This window comes from Thunnus albacares, chromosome 22, assembly GCF_914725855.1.
Source record: "Thunnus albacares chromosome 22, fThuAlb1.1, whole genome shotgun sequence".
NCBI classification, from domain to species: Eukaryota; Metazoa; Chordata; class Actinopteri; order Scombriformes; family Scombridae; genus Thunnus; species Thunnus albacares.
Window position 1 is genome coordinate 26,604,839 of NC_058127.1, and position 14,563 is coordinate 26,619,401.

The following is a 14,563-nucleotide window of genomic DNA, read 5'->3' on the forward strand; positions in this document are numbered from 1 at the left end:
GTCAATCTCACACAGCTTATTTCTTTCCCTACTTGGCCAGATCCAAAAAAATACAGGAAAGGCGACACTTCTAGATATTATTTTAAACAATAGACCCCAACATTATAAATCTAGTGGTGTTTTTCCTCTCGACTTCAATGACCACTGGCAAACAGCATGTATCCATGACACGAAATTACAAAGATCCAAACCAGGTATTACTGTCAAAAAGAATTTTAAACACTTTTCTGAGCAAGCATTTTTGTTTGATTTATGCTATAGTGATATTGGGTTTACCATGGCATTTCCTGATCAACACTTGGCCCTGGATTGTTTTATAAAAATATTTAATTCCATTGCAGACAAGACGAGTCAAAAACAGGAACAATCCTTTTGTTTGAAAATTGCTGAAATGTTACATAAAAAGAACTAAACCATCCTCTGATTGGCGATATTTCCATCAACAACGTGATAGGTGTCTCACTGTTATTCGAAATGCCAAATCATCATTTTATGTCTCTCTATTTGAAAGTAAAGGAAACCCAGCAAATTTTTGGGAAAACGGTTAAAACATTATCACATAATCCTATTTCATCCTAACTCAATGAAATAGTTCAAGCTTCTACCACTATTTCAGTTGGAAAGAAAATATGTGATGCATTCAATGAACATTTTATTTCAACATGTTATTCATATGAAAAAGCTGTCCTACTGTCTCTGATCATGGTGCACCAAATTGCTGGGCAAACAAATTTAGGCACCGCCTTTTACAAATCAGTAAGTGTTTAATGTTCTTTGTTCTATTGACTCATCCACTGGGGCTGAACAGTTAGTGCCAAGACTTTAATTATTAACAGTTCCATTACTAGTTGAATGCTTAACTTCTATCTTTAATCTGACTGTGGTAACAGAGAGCATCCCTGACCTTTGGAAGACAGCCTATGTCCTAGTACCTTTGCATAAAGGGGGTCACTCCAATGACCTAAATAATTATTGACCAATCTCTCAACTATTTAGCTTAAGTGTTGAAGAAAATGGTGAAAGATCAGGTGAGAACATTTTTATCTCAACACTATTTTAAAATCGTATCAATCAGGATTTAGACCTGGGCATAGTACTGTGATGGCAGCATCAAAAGTCTTGAATGATGTTGCTAATGCATTAGATAACAAGCAGGACTGTGTCAACTGATTTATCTACTGCTTTCTATAGTGTCTATCATCGCAAGCCCCCCCCCCCCATGAATTGACAGAGAGCTTCTACACATCCACAGACCACAGTTTTGTATGAGTGTGTGTTACAATGTGTGCGCATTAGGTTCAGTACATGATGCTGTCAATAACTGAGGGTTGAATGGAATCTGCCACTAAAACAATAATAGATTTTTCCATGTTTAAATATTACCAAACTGATGAATCAGCTGAAATAAATATTTAAATTTTAATTTTAATAATACATTAAAAAAACAACAAAATAAATAATTCAATTTGCCTTTTGATCACTTTATTATTCTTATTATTCTGTCCTGTCTTTAATTGATTGTGGTTGTTGTTGTTATTTAATTGCTGTTGTTTAATTGATTGTTTTTTCATTTACAAATATCTTTGCCTATAATATTCCATCTCACAATTAATTTGATTCTTACTTTGGTATTCACAGTTTGTATTCAGCACTCAAAATAACATCACAACATTTGTCATTATATTGCACATGTCCTGTAGTGTCATGGGACACTATTTTACTGAAGCATAGCTTTAGGTGTGTATGTCCTTACCTGTCCATCAGCGTAGCCTATAGGTGAGTTGAGGATGAAATCAGGGGGCGCAAAAACATCCACCAGTGCTACGGCATCATCTTTCAGCTGAAGAAGACAAACATATAGAACATTATTTTGACCTTTAATGGTAATGGAATCTATCTGAACCATAATGTTAACAACAATCAACACTATAAAATCTATATAGAGCAATTACAGTAAGGAATACAGAGTGTGCAGTATTATGCTGTGTTATTTGCAATTTGCATTGCTAATACTTTAGTAGTATTGTCATTGCTTTGCGGGTCATATGTAAATCTAATTTTTTACAAAGTCAAGACAGGAGAAGTCAAAAATAAAGACTGGAGTTCAGCTACACATGAATTAAGTTGTAGCCCGTTTTCAGGTCAAGTCTGGGGACATATGTGTGACCCAGTCAGGGTTTACATTAGCCGGCATATGCTGGCTTTTTGCCGGTATCACATGCAGTTGTCCAGCAGATGAAAATATCAATGGCCAAAATGTCTAATGGGGAATATATCAACTTCCAAAGAAACAAATAAATAAAAAATAAATTTATTAATAGCATAGTAAATAGCCTAATATTGTGTGAACTATAAAATATGTTGCTAAGACAACAGGACAACTTAAATATAAACTTATATTATGCTAAAGTTTGGTTTTGTCTCCGCTGTTAAGACATTACATCCATAAGCATGAAAATATACTCAAAGAACCAAAAGTACTCATTATGCAGAATGGCCCGTTTCCGAAACATACAGTATATATTACTTCATTGGACTGTAACTATGGATAGATTCATGTCTAAGCATTAAATGTTGCAGCTGGTAAAGGTGAGGATGATTGTAACTACTTTGAAAGGTATAGTGCTGGGTAGCTTCATCTATAATATTACATCATAATTTATTAGCTGATTGTATTTTTTAATCAATAATTTGAATGCGCAGAGTAACCAAAGCTGTCAGCTAAATGTAGTGGAGTGAAAAAATTCAATATTAAATTCAATTATTAAGTATAAAGTAGCACAAAAAGGAATTAATCGAGCAAAGATCAAGTAGTTCAAAATTGCACTAAAGTACAGTAGTTTAGTAAATGTATTTAGTTACTTTCCACCACTGAGTGAAACAAATCAGATATACATGCACATTAGACAAAGAGTGAGACAGTCAGGAGGAAAGGTGTTCTTGTACCTGGGAGCAGAGATCGAGAATGGCCGTCTGGATCAACTCTGCTGGCTTCCTTCCATTCATGTAATTACCTGTACAGGAACCACGCCATGTTACAAGTATCGACGCTGGTTAGATTAAATGTATGTAAGCAGTATATAGAGTACATACCCTGGTACAGTATGGCCAGGTGGCTGCTGAGGCTCCACAGCCCATACAGGGCACACAGCTTTCTTAGCACTGGTCTGAGACCTGCTGGTGTGTCCTGATCAGTAGTCAGCTCATGAAACCTCTGGAGGCAATTGTGTTCAATGTAGACGATGGCCAGGGAACGACAGTGGTAAACCTGAACATACACACACACACACACACATACACACACACACACACACACAAAACAGCTAAGTTTGCAGCTGCCAAGCAAACAATTGTGCTGGACAGAATCACACAGCAGCTTGATAAATCATGTCTGAGTCTAGGTCTAAATGTAAACAACAGGTATGTTTTTTTCTAAAACCATGGTACAACCTTCTAACGCTGATATTCTCATCAAAGGTGAAAGGAATGACATAGTCACTGATTTTAAATATCTCAGCGTGGTACTGGATCCAAGTTCAAACTTTAAGAAACTGTCAAATGTCAAAAAAAAGGTTAAAACCATAAAGTACAACTTAGCAAATTTTAGACATATTAGAAACTGTCTTTCTCTGGACGCTGCAGTTGATCAGAATAATCTGATACATCACAACATCACTGCAGTTTCATATCGAAGTGGAGACAGATTACAGATTAAACTCAAGTGTATCACTCTCAAGTTTTAGGTTTTATTTGTTTTCTGATTCATCATCTAGTTAAAAAAATCAGTTAATTATCAGTCTGATAAACAAAAGAACCATCAAATTCCTTCATTTATTAGAAAGATTTAAACTGTTCCTTGCTGACAGACAGACTCTCCCTGACTTTAATTTTATCCATAATAACAGTTAAAAACATTTATATTTTACATCATTTATCATCATTTCCATTCAGTCACATGTGAGGCTGAAAATTCCTGAGTGTCGACGTTTGATATGAGTTTAAAAATTTCCATTTTTCCTGAAACATTTAGCCAAATACAGATTTCCCAATGTTCAGAAAACACTATGATCACATTCTGGGTTATCGTAGTTATCAAAGCTACAGACTCAGCTACAACTAGGAGGCTGGCATGAGCATTTTTTCCCACTTGGCTGTTTGAAAAGACACAACATTAACGCACCTTAAGCTAGGCTAACATATCCCAGACCTATCTTATCTGACAGCAAACAAGCATATATCCCAAAATGGGAATTACATCTTTTAGCACAAAAATAATATGCCAACATAATATTGAATATCATGCAGCTGTGTCCTCTTGCATTTGACTAATCAAATGACATTGAAAAAACAACCACCACACTTGACACACACAAAATGAATGCGTAATTCTCTGGAGACTGGTAAAACTCCCACAATAAACATTACGTAGGTGTAAATTATATTAATGCTTGAAAACACAAGTCAGTTAAATTACTGAATCCAGTGACACACACATTTCCCAGAACTAGAACACACACCCGTCTGACACTGTAACCTCCAGCCTTCATTTGTGGCATAAATAATACAAACCAGATGACTGCAGGCAAGACTCTATGACGACAGCCAAGTGTTTGAAACTCTGCTGTCTTTGGATGACCACAGAGTATTTATTTCTGTTTCTAACTTCTATCTTGTTTGTGACAAGAGAAGATTAATACTGCTCTGGTTTTATCAGGATTTAAACACATTTCTTTAAAATGCCTTAACACAGCTAGGCATTTATCCTGATAAATAGAAGAAGATACAGTGGTAGTCAGACATATGCAGTTCGATTCTCAATCGTAATTACATATGAATATGATAAATTGGGAAAACTGCATGTTTTGATTTGTCCAAATAATCTGATGTAGATTAAAATGCCCCATGATCTCGATGTTTTTTGTCATTATCTGACATCTATGTGTCCAATGTCCTGTATTTGACCTCTTCCTGGGTCAGTGGGTCCATGCAAGGCAGGGCTCAGGTTGATCTCAATCATCCAGGTGTTACAAAGTCTGGAGACAGTTGAATCCAAACCACTCAAGTGGAGCTTTGATTGAAGTCTTTTCGCCATTCTTCCAAAAAGCTTTTTCAGCTCTTCCTTTCAGATGAAGGGTAAATTTCATTGCTGTATTAAGCCTTGCTATTTGTATTATTGTTTAGTATGATTGACTACACTATCTACTCAGAATTGTTATTTTTCAGACATGACTCTGAGTGGCACCCCTCTTGAAAATTGTGTAACTACACCTTCAGTCGAAACTCCACTGCAATGTTTTGAATTTAACTTTCCGAGTGACCTTGACGGAATCAAACCTCAGCACTTCATCTTGTGCTAATGACAGGCTTACAGCTTGAATGGCAAGAGTCTTGTTTTTAGCTTGAGCAATGAGCATATCTGAGTTTATCCATTAAAAAGGTCCCAAAAGGCCACCGTGTATGTGAGTGTCTGCCTTACCTGGCTGTTGTTACGAGCCTCAAACTCATCCTTGCCCGAGGCCCTCTGCTGTTCCAGCCTCTTCTGACTCTCCTCCAGCAGAAAACACACCAGCCACTTGTAGGCTGCCAGCGGCACTGATATGATAAACAAGGTTTTGCATAATGGTGATTTAAAAGTAGAGATTTTGTATATCAGCAAACCATAATTAAATGAAGCAAAGCCTGCAAGCTAATTCAGACAGTCAACTCAAGTATGCCACTACACTCACATTTCATACTCAGAGTTTTCCTTCCCCTAGATGGGAAGTTATTACCGTCACTCCCCACTCCCTGTTGTGCTGAGCTTGGTGTTTCCTTGTGGGGAATGATGAGGTCAGCCTAAATACCAAATATCAACACTGTACATATTCTACATTCACATAATAATGCAACCCATATCTGTCTTTAAAGAGGAGGTGTAAGAAGAGTGCAATTCCACTGAAATCACCAGCAGGGCTGAGCTCCGACTATAGCCATAGCCAATAGCTGCAAACACAGTCTGAGTGGCAGCGTCCAGTAGTATGTGGCTGACTGTATCTACCTGTGAGGGATTGGCACAGGCTAGGTGCTGAAACAAACCTAGCTGGATTCATAGCAAGTAGCTAAGTAAAAGTTTGACAGCAGTCAGCAGTTGGACAGCACTCATGTCATCATAATGATAAATGTATTTTAAGTTAATTATATGTAAAGCTCTGCAGTTAGCTAGACAGTAATGTGGCAGTATTGATTGTATTGCTGTAGTTGACTGATCTCACTGTCAGTTGAGAGTGATATGCTGGTGAATTGGTATCAACGTTAGTCATAATGTTGTGATGAGATGGCTGATGGAAGTTATGTTCATCATGGTCATTGAAGGTAACTCTGCCACAAGTCTCTATCATTGCAACTAATGTTGCAACAACTAGTTGCAGTCAATTATTATGATTTGTTACTACTGAAGCTGTGATAGATTGTGGCAGGTTGTGATTTCATTTTGACTATGGACATGGCTATAGCTAAATATGGGCATTGCTGTTGCTGTGATTATGAATATAGTTGTAGCTATGCTGTGGCTGTTTTGATTAGCAAAGCTGTGACACAGATTTTAAAGTGTAACCCTAACTAACCTAACACAAGGTCGCAGTCATCTGCCCCCTCCTAAAGAAGTCCACCCTGGACCCAGAAGTTCTTGCCAGCTACAGACCTATCTCCAACCTCCCTTTCCTGTCCAAGGTGTTGGAGAAGGTGGTTGCTTCTCAGTTTCAGGCCCACCTTAAACACAACAACCTATTTGAAAAATTTCAGAAAGGGTTTTGTTCAGCACATAACACTGAAACAGCTCTGCTCAGGGTTGTGAATGACCTGCTAATGCCAGCTAATGCAGGGTCCCCTTCTCTCTTGATTCTCTTTGAGCTGAATGCTGCATTTGACACTTTGGATCATACTATCCTCTTAGAGTGCCTCCACACCACCACTGGGCTGTCAGACTCTGCACTCTGCACTCCAGTCGGACTGAGAATAGCCCCTTTTTACACAGCTTGTTCAAGGCAGGAATGCTGCGCCTTTATTCCGCCTCCCTGTTCTGTGTAAAAGGTACAGACACACAGTGGGGGGGCAGAGTTGCTCTGCCAATAAGCCAGCTACAGAGGTAGTCACAGAGTTGGATTGACAGCTGTATCAAAGGGAAAGCCGGCACAGCGGGACAGGGAGCTGACAGGGAGCTGATGCTGTTGTGTTACAGCAAAGACAGCTTAATGACAGATCTTCTCTATGGTTATAATGCAGGATCTCTGTATAAACGATTCACATGTCTCACTGGGAGGATGCCGGTCTAGATCGCTCTCTGTCATCTGTGGTATTCCACAAGGATTGGATATGCTCCATCTTGGTCCTTGTTGGCACTCCACACCAGAGTCATCCCCCATACCTCATCTCACCTTTGATGGCCAGGATATCCCCCTTTTCTTCCTCAGTCTGATCTGACTTTTGATGACCATATAAGGCATCCATGCAAAACCTCTTTCTACCATCTCAAAAACATCTCTAAACTCCACCCCTTTCTAACCCTGTCAGATGCAGAGAAACTTGTCCATGCCTTTATCTCCTCAAGACTGGACTACTGCAATGCGCTCTTCACAGGGATCCCTGGCAGGAGAATCCAGAAGCACCAGTACATTAAGAACAGTGTTGCCAAGAACCAATGAGATTATGAGAGTGCAAACACAAACACATAACACCAATTCTGTTTTCATTGCACTGGCTCCCTGTCTCCTTAAAAGTCCTGCTACTCATATACAAATCCAACTATGGACATGTGCCTTCCTTCCTACAGGAATTGATCACACCACAAACCTTCTTCCGCACCCTCAGATCTGCCAGCAGCTTGCTCCTCCGGGCCCCTGGTATTAAACTATGCACCATGGGGGATTGAGTCTTCTGCTCTGATGCACCAAGCTTTTCAAACAGCCTCTCTAACCATCTGAGGGCAGCACAGACCCTAGTCTCTTTTAAAACAGGCTTAAAAACCTTTTTATTCAGGAAGGCTTTTTTATCTTAATTCTTGTTATTTTCTTTCTGTTATATGTTTTTAACACTGTAACACTTTGAGATTCACTGTAAATGAAAAGTGCAGTACAAATTAAATACATTATTATTATTATTATTATTATTATCATCATCATTATTATTATTACTACATGCCAGGTGAATTGAAATGGTTGAATTAGCTGAGCATTGCTGTTCTGAAACTAACGTTCTGAACTTCTGGACTGTGTTGGTAACACATCTGTCATATATGATAGAACTACCAGGTTCAAATCCTGGCAGGAGTGTCTTGCTTTGCAATGATGTCTTGGCCAATGTTACCAGCTTTACTACAGCCACAGTCATGGTCACAACCACAATAACCACAGCCATAGCTTCGACCATAGCCATAGCCACAACCAGGACAATAGTTACAGCTACAACCTCAGCAACAGAAATGGCTATAACCACAGCAAAGGGTGTGTCTTTATATGGCTAAAAATTAATTTTTAAAAAGTAGAAAACAGAGAAAAAATGATCAACAAATACAATATATATTTTGTAATGGCTAACAGTGGATGGGTGTTGTGGGTTGTGTTCATTAAATCTGAGACTGAATTTGTGAACTCTGAATTCATTTTTCTTAGAAAATCTGGCCCTGTCTGTTTCTCCCAAATATTGTGAATACCTTTTGTAGAAATCACAACAAAGATGTCATCTGGTTGTATTTCCTTTACATCTCATATCTGACAAACACTTTGCCTCAACTGAATCTATCAATTGAGTAAATGTGAAAATACAACCATTACAATGACCACTGATCTGATTGTCAGGTCAGTTATTTGAGGGTCATGAGGTTGTTTCTGGGAATAACCAGTTCTGAATTCCAGGTTGGAAAGTTTGGAAACAACATACAGTATGGATAAAATCCATTCCTGACAAGCTAAAATACCAGAATACCTGCAGAGTCCATGCACTCTTCCATTGTTGTTGCTGTAAACTTGCTTCCCAGGATCTTGTGTAAATCGTCCAGGAAATCCACAGTGTGAAGAGGAGACTCAATCCGCACACCATCTAAAACCAGACAACACAGCAATTAAAGATTTAGGGATCAATCAGAGCTTCTGTGGTCAATGAAAAACCAGCTATACCTGCAGATTATTTTACTGTATAATGCTAACTGTTTGGTTAACTACAATGTCTTTACTTTGAAATGCAGCCCACACATGTCCTTGCAGGATGGCATTTCCAAAAAAGGAACAATACGTCTGTTACCACACTTTAACCAACATACACCTAAATCTTTGTTTTATATATTTTAACAACAGACGTATTTGTACCAATGACTCCTGTCTCTTATGGTCTTGTACTCCAAGAGAGGAGGGTTAAATGAAATTAGATGGTGTGACACAACTAAAGTGATGGCTTCCTTCATTTTGTGCTCTTTAGTTATCTTCTTTACCTAAAAAGGTCAGTGCTATCAAGTCTGCTTTTCATCAACTCTGCGAAGTTTTGTGTCAAATTTCACCAAAGTTGAACTTGACATGAAAGATGATCACAGATCGGCTAATAGTGATTCCACTTAAGTGATTTCTAACTGTTGTAAATGGTCCAAAAATTGCCTAAACATTGGCAGGCCCATCAGCACTAGCAATCAGAGAAAATCACTTCAATCCTCTATAAGCAATATGATTGACAATCAGTACAACCCTTTTGCAGAACTAAACTTTCCAGTTAGCCTTATGAAGGAATATGGAAACAACTGCAATTCCACCTCTCGCCACTAACATTAAAAGTTTGAATAATCCCTCTGTGGATGGGGACTGACCATGGTGCTTAGTGTGGAGCCAGCTGAGCAGATAGTTGCTTGTCTGTTGCAGCAACACATTGTTGTCTCCTTCATATGTGCAGTTTGGGTCATTGTCATTGCGGAGATCACCCAGCCGGTTCACTGAAAGAGAGAACACTAAAGGAATTAGGGGTCTGAGAGTGTGTGTGTGTGTGTATGTGTTTGTGTGGATATCTGTATGTTTGAGACTCACTGGCCAGATATCCATGTCCACCGCAGGCCTCCCTGCACTCCTGGATCCCCCTCTGAGCCATCCATGAGCCCAGTGGCTTACTGGAGCAGCCAATGGCATGGATCTCCCTGCCAATCTCTGCCTGGGACACACACAACAGACATATAAGACTGGAGCTTATACAACACACACGCACACACAAACACACTCCTCATCTTTACTCACTTGTCTGTCACTCTTGTCCCTCATTATCTGTCCAATTTGGAACTCGACAAAGTTCATGAAGATGGATTTGGAGAAGTGTTCAAGAGCATACGCTGCTGCCAGGTAGGGGATCAGACGCCATTGCTGAAGGAACACACAGAAAGAAGTATGTAAATAACATAACTGAATGATAAGTGTTGTGATGAGGCTTTAGATGCATCCCATAAGTTTAAATGTAAGGCATTTGCTTTCAAATCCATTCCCTCCATTCTGACCTGTAACTGGTACTCTAAAACTGGAATCTCCTCCGTGTCTTTGGGTCCAAACTGTCTCCTGGTGGCGGAGAAGCGGATAGCCACGGTCAGAGCCAGCTTCAGGTTGGTCAGAGCCATCCTGGTGATGGATATCCTGCCACCTGACAGGGCACCCAGAGACGCCCCAAAACGCTTGTTAGGGTCCTGGATGAGGGGGGGGAAACCAACAGACAACATGAGAATGAACAGAATAAAAGGAGAATACATACACTGCAAATCAAATGATTCACAACAGAACACAACCGTGACATTCATCATTTCCCCAAGTTTTTTACCAAATCCTACTAGATTTTGGTGTTGGACAATAAAGAAGGAAGCTGCAGAAGAACAGGAAGGCATTTTTTTCTGTTTTCTCACAATTCTCCTCTTAAAGAATGCAGAAACCCTCTCCTGGAAACTGCGTTTCTTAGGATTTCCATTTTGTCCAATAACAAAGTTTCCATGCCAAGGTGTTAATGATCTGATGTAGACTCTGTTTACTCAGCTTGTTGGGATGCTTTGTTCAAGACCAGGACTGTCGCTGCTATTTACACCTCTCATGGGGCACCAGAGGAATTTTCCAGGCCTGGTTGTCATTACCAGCCATCTTCTCACCACGTCCATGTGGATTTGCTCCCTGAGATCCCATTAAAATGCAGCACTACCAGTGAAAAGTAGCTGTAATGTGAAGACAGCATTTGATTGCTGAACTCAGAGCAGTTAAAGGCTACCTCAAACTTATGCCTTTGCTTATCCAGTGCCTGCATGTGGTTTAAAAAAAGGACTTTTTGCAACATTTATAATTGAATACAACTTGCTGAAAGGGGGAAGTTCCAGTGGGATTTGATGTCAAAATAAACACTGTAGGGAATAATTTGATTTTTACATTGGAGGGTTCATTCACCAAAATTATAGTCGTTTTTAATTTTATGATAATTTTGGTTTTATGAGCCCAGGTTTCTATACCTACTTCATTAAAAATATTATCATAGCAAGAAAGAAGGCTGTTCTTTTGTTCAATCACAGTCTGCATCATTGATGGATTTTAAAACTTATCTTATTGTTGAAGCCTTAATTTTGACCATCATGAACAAGAGGGCCACTCTCATTGAATGACAGGACATTGAATACTCTCTCTCTCTGCATGTTTTATCTTTTCGTTAATTTCTGAAAAATAGAGAGGGGTCAGATGATCATATAAGCACTTTGTTTGAAGCTTACTGATTCCTTTCCAGTGTGGCTGTTAGAACAGGTCCATTTAGTGTCAGTATGAACGGGAGGAATGATGACAACGACCAGTAACTCTTTCACCATACATACAGCCTGCAAGCACTGCATTAACATACTGTAGACTTAATAAGGTACATCTTAAAGCAGTGCCAATTTAACTGTTTGGTTACTGGTTGGAAATCTCTACTAACCTTGAATGGTGTAACATAGCGGCCGTCAGGAGTAACATCTCCAGTTTTATTCAGTAGATTCTCACGTGGGATCCTCACATTGTGGAACAAAGCAAAACTGTTTGGAAAGAAGAAAAATAACGGCCAAGTCAGAAAAATGATGACAACATGTGTTTCACACAAAAACACAACAGAGTTGAATTTACAGTCAGGTGTTGTCTGGTTCATATTAGTACAAAGCTACTTAAAATACTGTGTGCTATTGAACCAAAGCATGAAAATGAAAGAGGATAGCTTGCTCCATCTAGTGGCTTCACTGAGGCACTGGAGTTCATATGGATGGTGTATGGTGTAGGACAGTTAAAACCAAAGCCCTTTGAATCATCAACTATAATATTTATAATGCATCTATAATGCATCTATTTACAATATGCATAATTTACATGGAATTTAATCAGATTCTCAGATGTAGTATCAATTAATTCAGAATTAAAACATACAAAAAGTTCAAGCACAGGTTTTCAAGTGTGTCTTTGAACAACAGTCAGGTGTCCATATGAACAGTGAAAGAGGTTTTCCTCGCTGTAATCATTCTTCTTGTTCATACTGGATATTAAAAGATCCCCTTCAAATGTGCTTTCAATATAAGTGATGGAGGCCAAAATCCACAGTCTGTCCACATGCAAAAATGCATTTAAAGGTTTATCTGAAGTTTATACAAGGCTTCAGCAGTCTGAGTTAGTGATATCAAGTGGATATCTGCCACATTTACAGTCTTTTTAGTATCAAATTCCCTCTGTGTTTCCTCAGACAGTGTTTCCCTGCTGGGCTGCAGTTGAAGTATAGTAACAAAAAGAGGGACTTTGGCACTAAAAGACTGAAACGTGATTTGGCTCATTTGGATGCTGAAGCTTCATATTAGCTTCAGATAAACTTTTAAATACAATTTTACAAAGAAGAAGGACTGTTTTGTCCCCTATCACTTACATTGTAAGTGAATGAAGGGATCTTCTAATGGTCGGTGTGAACAGGAGGAATGATTATAGCAAGAAAAACATGTCTTACAGAGCCTTGGGCATTCTCTGTCACTGTAAAAAGCTTCTTAACATCAGTGAAGGGGCAAAAATGATCTTTTTTCATCTGCTGTCACCCACCCATTATCCAGTCCATTCTGGCCCAGCTTCTTGCCCATGTCTCCAACCAGTACACCAGGCAGAGCCAGCAGGGTCTTGGGATCTCTCACCTGCAGCACAGTGGCTATAGATTACTGAAAGTGAGACATGGTGCTCTGTGTCATCTGTACATGATTTAACTAGAAATACCGCCTTGCAGTTGGATGCTTCACACACATCTTCAACCCGGCAGCACAGAAGATCTGTACAATCACCACAGTTTCAAGGTGGGCACCCAAGATTAGTGTCACCAATTCAGTGTCCAACAAAATGTGAAATATGGTCACAATCTCCCCTTCTGTTCCTGAGTTATGGCGTTGAATAATGTCCAGAAAAGTCTTTTTGCAGAATATTATGATGTCACAGTAAATTTGACCTTTTGGATATAAAATGTCACTTCATCATTTTATCCTATTAGACATTTGTGTGAGTCTTTGTCATAATTAGCATATGAATTCTTCATCAGTTCATCCTTGAGTCCAAGTAGACATTTGTGCCAAATTTGAAGAAGGCATTCCTGAGATATCGCGTTCACGGGAATGGGATGGACAACCTGAAAATATAATGCCTTCTGCCACGGCTGTCGCTGGGGGTGGCATAAAAAACAACATGCAGTGTTGGGTTCATCATGAGGGAACAACAATATCATCCAGTTTACTTTAACATTATCAAACTTTGCTCATGATGTTTTTCAGTCTGGCTCATGGTATTAAAACCATCCTTGGTAAAGTATTGGATAATCCGTTTGTCGCTTTGTCAGTGACTTACAGCTTTGCAGGTTTAGTGCTTTTTTCAGAAATTGCAATATGTTTATATTGTTGTGTAACCTAGTTTGCGAGAGTGTCTCACTCTCACTATGTCACATTTTAGGTGATAATAATGAATATGTTTTAAATGTTGGCCTTCAAAGCAACAGAAGAGCTAATAATTATAATCTTATTAACCTACCCTTGACCCACCTTTCCAGTGCTTTCTCTTAAGACACTTCAACTGCCTACACCAATCACATGTAACCTGACACTGATTTTTTTATGCTTTGACATTTCATCTACTTTCAGATCATCTGACATTTTAAGTGCTGTCAGTGCACATACCTGAACTCCAGTGTCAGTGACAACTCCTTTGTCTCCAGCACTTCCGCCTCAACTGAGATTTGAACTACTTTCACCACTTATGTCAACTGACATTTCAACTGGTTTTATCCCATACTTTTTTCACTTCATTGCAGTTATCAACCTTCAACTGACATCAATTGCTTTCATAACTTACAGTTTGACTAAGTAGCTTTAAAGGCTTACGCTTCAGAGCATCAACTGACACTTCAGTTTCTTTAGTGTTCCAATTTCACCTGTAACTCAACTCATATTTAAATGTATGTTGTTAAGATTGTTTCAAAATCCCAAGAGAGCAGCATGTTAAGACACTGAAGGGTCTTTACCACTTTAAATGTTTCCACTAGGGCTGCAACTAACAAT

The 14,563-nt window shown here is 39.0% G+C and overlaps 1 protein-coding gene across 1 annotated transcript in view; it reads right to left on the reverse strand.

Annotated features, from left to right (window-relative positions):
* Positions 1–14,563, reverse strand: part of acox3 (acyl-CoA oxidase 3, pristanoyl) — a 28,950-nt gene that overhangs the window by 5,461 nt on the left and 8,926 nt on the right. Inside the window, exons 8-18 of the mRNA XM_044341618.1 lie at positions 13,071–13,159; positions 11,938–12,034; positions 10,499–10,681; positions 10,245–10,367; positions 10,041–10,161; positions 9,827–9,949; positions 8,959–9,072; positions 5,477–5,592; positions 3,094–3,268; positions 2,947–3,014; positions 1,754–1,840 (exon numbers count right to left, since the gene is read on the reverse strand). Coding sequence (XP_044197553.1) covers positions 1,754–1,840; positions 2,947–3,014; positions 3,094–3,268; positions 5,477–5,592; positions 8,959–9,072; positions 9,827–9,949; positions 10,041–10,161; positions 10,245–10,367; positions 10,499–10,681; positions 11,938–12,034; positions 13,071–13,159 — 1,296 coding nt within the window. The remainder of the gene's footprint in view (positions 1–1,753; positions 1,841–2,946; positions 3,015–3,093; positions 3,269–5,476; positions 5,593–8,958; positions 9,073–9,826; positions 9,950–10,040; positions 10,162–10,244; positions 10,368–10,498; positions 10,682–11,937; positions 12,035–13,070; positions 13,160–14,563) is intronic.